This window comes from Taudactylus pleione, unplaced genomic scaffold (assembly GCF_031769625.1).
Source record: "Taudactylus pleione unplaced genomic scaffold, aTauple2 ptg000419l, whole genome shotgun sequence".
In the NCBI taxonomy this organism is placed as follows: domain Eukaryota; kingdom Metazoa; phylum Chordata; class Amphibia; order Anura; family Myobatrachidae; genus Taudactylus; species Taudactylus pleione.
Window position 1 is genome coordinate 31,445 of NW_028284821.1, and position 13,606 is coordinate 45,050.

The window sequence follows — 13,606 nt, forward strand, 5'->3', positions numbered from 1 at the left end:
GACACTAAGGGGAAAATTTACTAAAGTGAGAGTTTTTAGAAGTGGAGATGTTGCCCATAGCACCTTCTTGAAGATATTAGCTAGAATCTGATTGGTTGCTATGGGCAACATCTCCACTTCTAAAAATTCTCACTTTAGTAAATTTACCCCTAACACTCTCCCAGTCACAGACAACAGCACTGACATTGACAGCCGGATACAGTCACTGTCAGTGCTGGGTCTAATGCCCAATCACATCTGCCTCACTGACAGGGGTGTGGCTTTGATGTGGGCTGAAAGCACTTCCCTGTTAATGAGGCACTTGTATAGGTGCCGCTTCTCCTGCTTTTTTCAATGGGCTTTTACTGCCCGCGGCTTCATCTTCTTTACTGTTCTCAGTGGAAGCGGTGTCTCCCAAACAATTGACTCAATTTCCACTGTAAAAGTGATTAGAATAAAATAAAGCAGATACTTTTGACTCAGAATATGTGTCATAAGTATCTTCTTTGTGCTATTTTAATCATTAATGACAGGGGAGGCTCTGCCTCACATGCCTACCCTGACTGCACGTCCCTGCCACAATGTACATTTCCAGCCAGACCTATAATCCCAAAACAGTAGGTGCAGATTAATTATCCTAGGACAGTCCCTCGCAGTTGGGTGTGTGCACGCATCTACAAATATGTTATGTGATAATTATATTCATTCACACATATAAAAAAGCCTGGCGCTTTGCAATGTAGTACATGACCTTTAGGGCAAATTGAAGATATTAACATAAAAATGAATTTGAGAATGCAAATGATACATATATGAAACCTGAAATAGGGAATGTCCCAATTGTCCCTTTGCTATAATGAATATTTAATACCCCAATGAGTTGTTCCTCTTCACCATATGGAATAATAACTCCATGCCTTCATAGTTCTTTTTCAGGTTTTCATACGTCCATTAAAATCTATAGAGACAGTAACAAATCTTGTTTTACAGCTAGTATATTGTCAGAAATCATTTCAAGATTACAACACTGCAACTGTATAACTATAGACACCAGCATGCACATAGATGGCAGTGGTACTTTAACTTGTAGTGCCACATATAGATTAAATAATCATTGTCCCTGATAGAATGGATTCCCCCCAAGTAGTATAGATATAATTTATATATAAGTAATGCCTCTGAATACATACATATAAGTATTGTACCAGATTGTATAGAAATAAATATTGTCCGAGATACAGATGTGTTCTCTTTTGTTGTTGCTCAAGTCGCGCCATACAGGCTACTAAGTCACGGCATGAAAACAGCGTGGTGAGGCACAGTGAGACTTGACAGTATCCATGGCATGCAATACACAGATTCACCACTGGTTTTGCCAGTGCTCCACTTATTAAAACTTCAGTGTTGAAAATTACAGCAGTGGATGGATATGGCACTACAGAATACACTAGCACAGTAAGCCCTGACAGGAGGGCCAATCGCATACAGTACTGTCCAGTGTACTGTAAACACTGTCTTTAATACAGTACTGTAGTAATACTGCATGGCGGGCTATTTTATGAAAGACTTTTATGATCAATGTAATTTGAAGGGCGCTATATGAAATCATCACTGAACTGCAAATCTCAGCCCAGAAAGAGGTCTATTTGGTTTACACCAGTGGTTCCCAAACTGCGCCATGACACCCTGGGATGCCTTGGGACACTTGCAGGGGTGCTTCAGGTTGATGGTCCAGCACCAAATCAAATTATTTGTGGTCAATGTAATGTAAAAATGTAGACATACTGAAGCGCAAACCTGTCCACAACCACATAACTGACCCTAAGGATGACAGGTCAGCACAATTTACTTCACTTTACTACAATTTTCTCTGAATTTCTCCAACTTTTGGCCTAGGGGTGCAGTGAAAATAATGCTGATACTCTAGGGCGTCCTGTGTCAAAAAATGTTGTGAACCACTGGATTACACGTTGACTGTGCGTCTTCTACAGCAAATTTGCTGCAATTTCCTCAGTGCTGTGCGTCACTCACACAGTGATGACATGCCATAGAAATTAGCAGTGGGGTTTGAGCAGCGGTGTATAAAAACCATCACAAGTCGCACAGACTGGCACTGACATTTCTAAAATGAGGTGTTATTGTGCTGATACCTGCATTTAGCATAATATACTGTAATATTGTACACAATTATAAATTATTTTTCAAAAGTGTGCTCCGGACTCACAAACTGAATTATTTAATCCTTTTTATTATTACACACTCAATTACAGCTCTCAATCCATGATGAACACACTGTTCTGTAGCATACAGAATGACAGGTTCAGTCAGCCAATCAGCGAGCAGTGCTACAGACAGTGCATTGTCTTTTTTTATGCATGCGCACTGCAGTTTAGGAAAGGCAACATCTGGTGGATAGAAAGTTCTATTACACTCTCCGGCTTTTCCAGCACTTCAGTACATTACGATGCGACTCCATACGCCACAGCTTAGTGCGACTAGCAGAGCGTGCTACATGGCATATGGAGCAAAGATGTAGGAGGACACTTCTGTAGTGTGTCATAACCTCCCCTCCCATAGCCTAACCCTAACTCTTCCACTGGTTCCTAACCTTCCCTCCCTTAGTCTAACCCTAACTCTCCCACTAGTTCCTAACCTCCCATCCAATAGCCTAACCTAACTCTCCCACTAGTTCCTAACCTCCCCTCCAATAGCCTAACATTAACTCTCCCCCTAATGCCTAACCCTAACCACCCCTCCTATAGCCTAACCCTCCTCCTAGTGCCTAACCTTAACTTCCCCTCCCATAGCCTAACTCTCCCCCCAGTGCCTAAGCCTAACTACCCCTCCCATAGCCTAACCCTAACCCTCCCCCTAGTTCCTAACCCTAACCTCCCCTCCCATAGCCTAACCCTAACCCTCCCCCTAGTTCCTAACCCTAACCTCCCCTCCCATAGCCTAACCCTAACCCTCCCCCTAGTTCCTAACCCTAACCTCCCCTCCCATAGCCTAACCCTAACTCTCCCCATAGTGCCTAACCCTAACCTCCCATTTCAACAATATTGACATCATAACTGTCAACATTGTGGTATCGACAATGTAAATGTCGACATAATGACTACATCCCTACAGAAATGGAGATAATCAAAATGAATGGGAATCTGATATCCAACACATAAAAATGGACCAGAAGCTGCCATAAAGCAAAACAGAAGGAATAGAAGAATTTATATATTTGTGAATTGAATAAGAAAATAATTAAATAGTTATTTGTTACCAGCTCTGAGCCCTCCTTACGGGTCCTACATATTATGTAATATATATTATCCTGGAAGAATACTCAGAAGCTTCCTATTATAAATTGTACACATAAAACAGAAACTCTAACAGCACTTTCCTCTTTCCCCTGAGTCAATACAGCAGCTCAAAACTAAATATAAATTCAGTTTGCAAGATGCTTCCCTAAAGTATTAAGCAATACAGATCCCTTCTGATCTAACGCACACGATTGACTGTAACTACTTAGTGCTTTCACAACAATTTAACTCAATAACTCATTCACCAAATTGTGAGCCAACTATGAGGTCTCATGTCCGGGGAGGAAATCTGCTGTTAAAATGTTAATTTGATATGTCTTTCATTCCCTCTCTTATGCTATCCAGTTAAAGCTTTAGATCCACTTCTATGCTGTTGCAACTAATTTTGTTGGTAAAGGGAAAGGCCCTAGGCTAGCCAGGGAATATATGTTTACAGAAAGGGGGCTTTTACCTTTTGGATCAACTTAAAGACTAGTTGGATCCCTTCCCTTCAATACCATAAGGTAGATATTGAGAGACCATTGTTCAGAATTTCTCCTCTAGACAATATTCTATGGCTTCCCCCTACCCAGAGACAGGGCCAGACTGGCATTAAAAGTTAACCCTGGAATATAAAGCACACAGGCCCACCTTGGCAATGGTATCTGGCTCCTGGCATCCTATTCCTGGCTCCTGGAGTGGCTTCCAGCCTCCCCAAGATGTGCAACGTGATATTGTGAAGTCACGTCGCACCTTACATCAGTTCTGCTGAGCAGAGCACGTGGAGGTGAAGTTGCTCAGGCAAACTTCCAAACAGCTCAGCCTCTGACCACCTGATGGAGCCAGCCCAGAAAGCCCTCTGAGCAGAGCACCAGGAGGCAGAGCTGCTCGGCTAGGCCACCAAACAGTTCAGTCTCTGACTGCTAACCGGGCTGGCCCATCAGACCATTGGCCCATCTGGCATTTGCAGAAGTGCCAGGTGGCCGGCCAGTACGACCCTGCCCATAGGCCAGTAGAGAGTACCACTTTTACCACAGTTGTAAGCAGTGCTGTGCATGTGCTGCTTTTACGGATGTAACAGCGCATGCTCAGCACTGATTACAGCTGCGATAAGATATGTATAAGCAGGGAAAAGTATCTGTATACTTATGGAGAGGAGGAATGATGAATTCCTCTGGGAATTAGGTAGAACTCCATGCGAGTTCTAAACCTAATTACCTCCATCGAGTTTTAAGTAATGATGAATAGGCCCCACAGTCACTCTGAAATGCAGGATAAACTGGTGCACTGAGTATATTTCAATCCAGGTATGATATAAAAAATATGGCCTAATTCCTCTAAATATTGGGGGAACTGTGGACAGGCTGGGAGCATAAGTATGTTTTCTGGTGTTGCCCTTTGATTTAAAATATATAGTTGAAAGTCTTTAAATTAATCAGACAATGTGACGACCCAAGTGCCCCCCCCCAGCTTGTTACTAACCCTGCAGCTTGGCTCGTCCCAAAATTGGGTACTTTTTACAGCCTATTTTCTGCTTTCCAGTGTATAAAGGCAAGAAGGACAGATAATCAGGAGAAGGCCCAGCTGAGGCAGCTCACTCTTTGTTTGAGTGGAACTTGGCCCATTATAAATAATGCAGATGGAGTGTGTGTGCATCACCTATTGCTGTGGACAGAACTGTGTATTGGACATTAATAGGACCTTATATCAATGAATCTGATTGAGGAATCATTGTGGGGTTAGCTGGCTGTGGAATGGGACCTGAGAAGTCCATCCACAAAGATGCAGCCCATTCGGGAGTATTGGGATGAAGTGTGTCAGTGGACTCGCTTGTGGACGGGAGCTACTACAGAGGAGAGAATGGCAAATCTGATAGATGCGTTCATGCAGTGTAAAAGTTATGCTGTAGAAGAAAATCTGCTGGCTACGTTGGAGTGGAAACAGTTCATGGCAGAAGTAAGTAGCTCCACGTGCCAGATATGGCAGAGAAGCCTAGTCGCTGAGGCCAGAGCACCAGCACTGGCTAGAGGGGTTCCTGGGAAAGAGGTGGTTAAGAGAACACAGAGGGAAGAGGAGATGATGGTGCCACCCGGGTGGATGACCGAGGGGTCCACTGCAGGGTTACAAGGTGGAGAGACAGAAGGAATGCTGCTATCCGAATACAGAAATCCATCAGCAAAAATTAGTCTGGAGGACCTAATTGCAGAATGGCAGCTCTGCAGCTGCATCCCTGCCCAAGACTGCACACACCGCACTCTTATCCAATGGGTGCATGATCACCAGGACAACCCAATCAATGCATTCAGTGTGTATAGGAAATGGGTCCTTAGTCCAGGAGAGCTGAATAGAGTCTGGGAGCAGCTGCTGTGTCTCCTACAATGTTTTGAGGATGTGGAGGATGAAGCGGCAGTGCAGGGACAGCTGAATTCCCCAAGGTGGCTGGACCAGTGTCACAGAGTGGAGGCTGAAGTGCACCGCCGGCAGCAGTTTATGTTCACGGAAAAAGTTGCAGAACCAGCCACCCCACTGACCCCAGAAGAATTATCAGAACTGTTGCCATTTACTGAATTGGAAAATGAGGAGTTTGCGGTGGAGTGTCAGTACAATATGGCACCAGGGCTGTGTGACTCACAAAGCCCCCTAACATCAGAGACTGTAATTCTGGCAGAGCAGAACCTGGAAGAGGATATCTATTCCCACTGCAATGTGCCTGTGACTATGTTGGATACTGATGCTGGGATTCCGTGCCATTCTGATGGGCAGACGCAGCCTGAGCATGTAGCAGATCAAGCAGAGCCAGAGAAGGGGGTAAGTGCTGCATCAGAAAATACCCCCATAGCAGGCCATAGCTCACAAACTGTAACTATTATTGCTGAAGTTCCAATGCAAGAGGCAGAGGAGAAGGAAGTACAATGTCGCCCTTATCCCCTCAGCTCTGGTAAGGGCCCTGGACAGTTAAGTGAGGCAGGCTCAGAGGAAAATGGAATTGGAGTGGGGATTAAAGTAGACTCTGACCCGCTGGAGGATCGGGAGAATTCCACAGGCGGTATGATGAATGAGGAGTATGCCCAGAGCCAGCCACAGGAAGCCCAGGAACTCATTGCTTTCCAGCTCTGTGCATCTGAGTGAAAGGGATGAAGCATCAGGGGCCGTGATGGAGATGCCAGCAGTCTAGCACCGTGATTATATCTCACCAGTCCCTCCGCCGGCTGGACTGGGGGAGGAGAGGACAACAGAGTACAAGATGGAAAACACCCCTCAAGAGGCCCAGTAATTAATCAATGAATGTGTAGAGGCTTTTGAGGGGGGAGCATGGGGAGAAGAAGTGGAGAAACTCCCTGTTCCCCTGCAGCCAACTTCAGCCCTGTTATTAATTGCAGAGAGAGACCCCCAGCCATGGGCTACCCCTGAAAGGTTCCCTGATGTTGGCCTAGGGCCACAGATTACACTCCTCCCTGATGCACCAGAGGCAAAGGGAGTGAGATCCCCTAAAGAGGAGGGGGAGAAGAGACCAATATCTGAAGATGTGGGTTGCCCACCACTTAGGATGGTGATTGAATCCAGTGCATAAAACTCGGGAGGGAGTTGCAATAATAACTGTGAACTGCTGAGTCCAGACCCTCAAGACCCAGAAAAAGGGCCGGTGGGCCCAGATGGCAAATTGATCCAGAAATTGTTTGACCCAGGTGGACAAGGTGTGATCTCTACTCGAGCCAATTGGGTAGAGTAATTTTTGGGACACTTATATGCAGCAACAGGAAAAAGTGGGGGAGGTATGTGACGACCAAAGTGCTCCCCCCCCCAGCTTGTTACTAACCCTGCAGCTTAGCTCGTCCCAAAATAATCAGGAGAGGGCCCATATGAGGCAGCTCACTCTTTGTGAGATTGGAACTTGGTCCATTATAATGCAGATGGAGTGTGTGTGTATTACTGTGTGTAATAGGTAGTAGGAAATAGTCCCCATTGTATATACAAGTGCCTATCAGTGTTTAATATCTCTAATGCCTGATATGTTACTTACAGGATGCAGATGACATATGCAATGATGTTGTAAGTAGAGATGAGTGGTTCGGATTCTGTGGAATCCGAACCACTCCGAACATAGGGGATTCGAGTCGGGGGTTCCCCGCCTGACTCGGATCCTCACTAGAGAATCCGACATCAGGGCTCCTCGAGTGTAGGGCAGACTGCTGTGATAGCGGTCTGCCCTCCACAGAACAAACACACAGCCGCCAGCGGCAGCTGTGTGTTTGTTACAGCAGCCAATGAGAGTCACACAGACTCTCATTGGCTGCTGCTCCAGCTCACTCCTCCTCGCGTGGATGCAGAACGGACGGCGCTGAAGTGGGGATTCAGGAAAGTTTTTTATTTTTTTTATGTGTGTAAGGGCCGGGGGTGCTACTGGGGGCACAGCTACTGGGGGGCACAACTACTGGGGGGCATACTACTGGGGGGGTCTGCTACTTGGGGGGCATACTACTGGGGGGCCATTCTTCTTGGGGGCCTGCTACTTGGGGGGGCATACTACTGGGGGGACCATACTGCTGGGGGGCCTACTACTGGGGGGGCTGCTACTGGGGGGCATAATACTGGGGGCCATACTGCTGGGAGGCCTGCTACTGGGGGGGCATACTACTGAGGGGGCCATACTACTGAGGGGCTGCTACTGGGGGGGTATACTACTGGGGGGCCTGCTACTGGGGGGTCTGCTACTTGGGGGGGCATACTACTGGGGGGGCCTGCTACTGGGGGGCATAATACTGGGGGCCTGCTACTGGGGGGGCCTGCTACTGGGGGACCTACTACTGGGGGCCATACTCCTGGGGGCCATACTACTGGGGGGCCATACTTCTTGGGGGGCCATACTACTGGGGGGGCAGCTACTGGGGGGGCATACTACTGGGGGGCATACTACTGTGGGCATTGTGTAAAAGCGGCACTACTGTGGGCATTGTGTAAAAGGGGCACTACTGTGTGTCGTAACATAAATAAGAGACACTACTTTATGGTGTAATGTGAATCAGGGGCACTATGTGTGGTGTAATGTGAATAAGATTGTGCACTGTGACTCCTTGGGCCGTAGCCTACTTTGTAAACAAGTACTCTGATTCTGCTGGCCGCACCCCACTGGGTGCGGCTACTTTTCATTTCTGCCACTGCTGTGTGGCAATGTTTCATAGATGTGCTTTATACTGTGGTGTCTGTGTCATTGTGCCGCTGCTCTGTCGCTTAGTAACCAGTCAGCTCACTGTAACCTTTGGCAAATAATGTTGAAAACAATATTATAAGCTGTGAGGTGTTCTAAATTGACTGGAAATTAATGTTATTGAGGTTAATAATACTCTAGGAAGAAAAAAAAGACCAAATTATGTGACTTTAGCTTTTTTGTCAATTTTTTGAAAAAAAAATCCAAATCCAAATCCAAATCCAAAGCCAATCACCGCAGTTTGGCAAATCCAAATCCAAAGCCGGTCGACGAATTAGTACCAAATCCAAATCCAAATCCGGCAAAAATGGTTCGGTGCACATCCCTAGTTGTAATGTGTGTTAAGAATGAAGAGGGAGACATCCCCCCTCCCACTGGAATGTTTATGAAGCCAGGTAAATCTGTATTCCTGCTAATATCCCCCACCACACACAGGATACCATAGTCAGCTGAATGGCATGTGACATCACAAATGACTATGAGGGGTTAACAGCGACTGGTTTTATTGCCCTGATATGCTAAATCCCCTTGTTAATGTGATGGAATGGTCTTTGTTCCAAAGGGGTCTGTGCCAGACTCCTGGGCACCAGAATCCTCACCTCTGGAGTGAGGGAAGGCATAACCACTAACTGTACATAGCATTCAAATCACCCAATAGCAGGGCTCAGGGGTGTCACCTCAAGGTGGGAAAATCAGAGGTTTTAAAATAGCAAACTGAGGGTTTTCAGAGAGATCTGACCTTAGAGCTGTGTGGAGTCCCTAGCTGGAGTGGCAGGAATTAGGCAGAGCTGGGTACAGGAGTTGGGAGATCCTGCTAGCCTGCTGTCCATGGACCTTGCTTTATGGAGAAGCCATTTCCATGAGAAGCGTGGAATCACACAGCAGCCTCTCTCAAACGTAGTTTTCCCCAGCCAAGGCGGGTAAGCGAGACGGAGTAACTATTCACATTTCTAACACTAAAGGGCCTTCTGCCTTAGGGACATGTGTGGGGTCCTCAAAGTTTAGCTAATAGTATTGGCAATTTCTGTATATATACTGTATAATAATTTGTAGTTGCTGCTTTTACATGACTATAGTGTGTGTGTGTAAAATAAAGGCAACATTGTACCTTTGCTATTGTGTCATTCCTGTGCGATCAAAAGGGACTCATAAAAGGTACCAGGGTATTGTGCAAGGCGGTGAAGGGCGATTGGCGAGAGTAACGCACTCATAAACCCAATATCCTCACAGACAAGTCACAAATTCAAGACTTCCTCTTTTATATGAAGTGGCCTTTCTTCTTCACAATTCCATTCCCATAACAAATGCATAACGAGCCACAATCTTATTGTTACCATATAGGTGCTGGCTCAATATTGGAAGAATCCATCCACACCCCCCCCCCCCCCCCCCATCATATCCAATATTCAAAGTGCTACAATATAGAAGCCTTGAATTTTTGTCTTCAAATATTCCACGTCAGCCTCTTCAGTCCTGTTTAATCTACACATCACTACAATAGAAGACTCATGTCGGAGGTTGTGCTTCTGTGGGGAGCCGCTGGGGTCCTAGTGCCCAGCGGCTACTTGCTGGTAATAAGTAAACAGAGGCAGCCTAGTATTTTACTCTCTGGGATGTTTGATTTATGGATTTGCTTAGCAGATGTGATAAATCTTTGCTTGTTGGGCAGTGTATCCTCTATCAACTGGAAAATTGTAATTGGAAATTTAATTTTTAGTTAAATCTATTTCTAAGCATCAGGATTGTATTTTACAGTCGAAGTAGGCAAAGGACTATGCCTGTGTGGAGAGTCGCCGGCTTGCATTGGTTTTATCTCAGATTTCTTGGAACAAGTGTGAAAAGCAGAAAGATCAATATGGCAGCAGGTGGAGCCGGCCTATATTTTAAAAAAATACTGTGTCCCTGTGTCCCGGAACGAGCAGCATAGGAAGCAGACAGTGGCACATGTAAGTGCCGGGATCCGCTGAACCCTGATGGAAGAATTTCATCAGCCGGCCAGTAGCGCACGCAGGGGGGTTTCTGAGTACCCAGAAACCCTCCCTGACAGCCTCGAGATCAGACACCATGTTATTAAGCCCCACCCCCTTTGCTGCAAAATGCCATGATACGCAGGTTAATAAGGAGATGGCAGAGCCAATAGGACACGATTCTATTAGAATTGCAGCATTTTGTCGCTAGGGGGAGGAGCCTAATGATATGGTGCCAGCCTGCCAGGTCCCATCCCCGCAGCTGCTGTAAGGTAAGTGTAATGTATGTGTGACATATGTATTTGTGTGTAAGGTATGTGTGACATATGTATGTGTGTACATATATATATATGTGTGTGTATACATGTATGTATGTGTATGTATATATATGTGTGTGGGGAAACTCCCCTGGAAAAAACCTGCGTTTGCTGCTGCCGGTGGTACATAGTAACGCTGGAGGTCTCCATGTAGTGGGTTATAGTGGATGTCCCTGCAGAATACTAGCCGGCGGCACATGACAGTGCCCGGATTCACCGCATATGGTTAATTAGCGGGAGAGTCCGGATAACATCACCCGGCAAGTACACATAAGTGCATGCAAGTGGAAGGAGTCCCTATCCCCAGAAGAGGTAGCGGTGGATAAGTACAACAGTCCCGGGAATACCGCAGCATTTTGGCCTCCACGGGTCCGGTGAGCTCCCTTTGTTTATGCATCTTTTATGTGACTATCTACATGGGACAAAAGGGAATTTGAAGTGGCCTCAGGAATGTGTTTTTTGTGATACTATTTTTAATGGAATAAAGAGAATGACTTTGTTTTTGTGATTGTACATGAGGATATTCATTTTTATTTTGTAACAGCAGAACTTCGGCTTATTAAGAGCACAGCTAAAATTTTATCTTCCCTATATACTGATAGACAGACACTTTTGTTTCTATTCCGGATGAGTGACTTTGAAATTTCAGAATAGTATGAGAAGATTGCAATAAAAGATTAGAGACAGAGAATGATTACTTGCAGCGGCATATGCAGAATGGAAGAATAGTGTTTTCTATAAAGGAGTGTATTTTCACAAACAGAAAGTGCTTCAGCTGAACATAAAAACAGCAGCGCATTCATATTCCGAAACAAAAGGTTTCATTACAGTTGTTCAAAGCATTAGGTTGATTTGCTTTCTTGGCGTGGAGAAAGCAGCAGCTGAGGAGCACGTTTGTCGGAGTCTAAGATTTAGGGGTCTATTTACTAAGCAGTGTTAAGAGATAGAGTGAAAAGTGATAAGGTGCCAGCCAATCAGCTCCTAACTGTCATCTCACAGGCTGTGTTTGAAAAATGACAGTTGGGAGCTGATTGGCTGGCACCTTATCACTTTCTTATCACTTTTCACTCTGTCTCCTAACACTGCTTAGTAAATAGACCCCATAGTCACACATTTTCAAAGTTCTTCTGCTTAAGAGGGATCTTTGGATTGCGTAATAGTTAAGCTGGATCCAAACCCGACAGTAAAGCTATAGGGTAAACCAGGGCTTGACAAATTTTTCTAAAATCTAGGGGCCAGGATGAAAGTGTAGGAGCCAGACCACCGCCCCCCCAAAAACAATTTACAGGAGTGAGTGAGGTGCACTGCTCTGTGTGTTATGCAACTGTTATACACACTATACTAGTTAGGGGTGTGCACCGGCCACTTTTCGTGTTTTGTGTTTTGGTTTTGGATCTGGATCTTTCTTCGTGTTTTGGATCTGGATTGGTTTTGCCAAAACCACCCTTCCGTGTTTTGGGTTCTGGGTTTTGTGTTTTGGATCTGCTATTATTAACCTCAATAACCTTAATTTCCACTCATTTCCAGTCTATTCTGAACACCTCACACCTCACAATAGTGTTTTTATGTCCAAAAGGTTGCACCGAGGTAGCTGGATGACTATGCTAAGCGACACGAGTGGGCGGCAGAAACACGTGACCCATCTAGGCGTGATACTGCAGTGGCAGACAAGATGGCAGTTTGAAAAACTAGGCCCCAAACTGTACATAATGCAAAGAAAAAAAAGAGGTGCAAGATGGAATTGTCCTTGGGCCCTCCCACCTACCCTTATGTTGTATAAACAGGACATGCACACTTTAACAAACCAATCATTTCAGCGCCAGGGTCTGCCACACAACTGTGGCTGAAATGATTGGTTCGTTTTGGGCCCCCACAAAACAAGCTGGCAATTAATCTGTCCCTGCACAAACTGGCTCTACGGAGGCAAGATGTCATCCTCATCCTCCTCATCCACCGATTACTCACCCTCTTCAATGTGTACATCCTCATCCTCACAAAGTATTAACTCGTCCCCACTTGAATCCACCACCACAGGTCCCTCTGTACGTTCTGGAGGCTGGTCTCCGTGGAAGAGCTGATAATTCATTTTGATGAACATCATCTTCTCCACATTCTGTGGAAGCAACCTCCTACGCCTTTCGCTGACAAGGTTCCCGGCTGCACTAAACACTCTTTCGGAGTACACACTGGAGGGGGGGCAACTCAGGTAAAATAGAGCCAGTTTGTACAGGGGCCTCCAAATTGCCTCTTTTTCCTGCCAGTACAGGTATGGACTGTCTGACATGCCTACTTGGATGCTGTCACCGATGTAATCCTCCACCATTCTGTCAATGGTGACAGTATCATATGCAGTGACAGTAGACATGTCAGAAATTGTTGCCAGGTCCTTCAGTCCGGACCAGATGTCCAAACTTGGTCCTGCCTGCCCTGCATCACCGCCAGCGGGTTGCTTAGGATACCTAAGTTTTTTCCTGGCAGCCCCAGTTGCGGGAGAAAATGAAGAAGGAGCTGTTGACGTGTCACGTTCCGCTTCAGCTGACAGTGTGTTCACCAGCAGGTCTTTGCACCTCTGCAGGCTTGTGTCGGCCGGAAAGAGAGACACCACATAGGCTTTAAACCTAGGATCGAGCACGGTGGCCAAAATGTAGTGGTCTGATTTCAACAGATTGACCACCCTGGAATCCTGGCAAAGCGAATGAAGGGCTTCATCCACAAGTCCCACATGCCGAGCGGAATCGCTCCATCTTAGCTCCTCCTTCACTTTCTCCAGCTGCTTCTGCAAAAGCCTGATGAGGGGAATGACCTGACTCAAGCTGGCAGTGTCTGAACTGACTTCACGTGTGG

General features: G+C 45.9%; 1 protein-coding gene across 1 annotated transcript; it reads left to right on the top strand.

Moving 5' to 3' along the window:
• Window positions 1-5,015: 5,015 nt before the first annotated feature.
• Window positions 5,016-6,401, top strand: LOC148506211 (uncharacterized; the record flags this gene model as incomplete). The annotated part of the gene is made up of 1 exon (XM_088447125.1): window positions 5,016-6,401. A coding segment is annotated over one exon (1,386 nt), but the record flags the coding sequence as incomplete, so codon positions are not given.
• Between the last annotated feature and the right edge of the window lie 7,205 nt (window positions 6,402-13,606).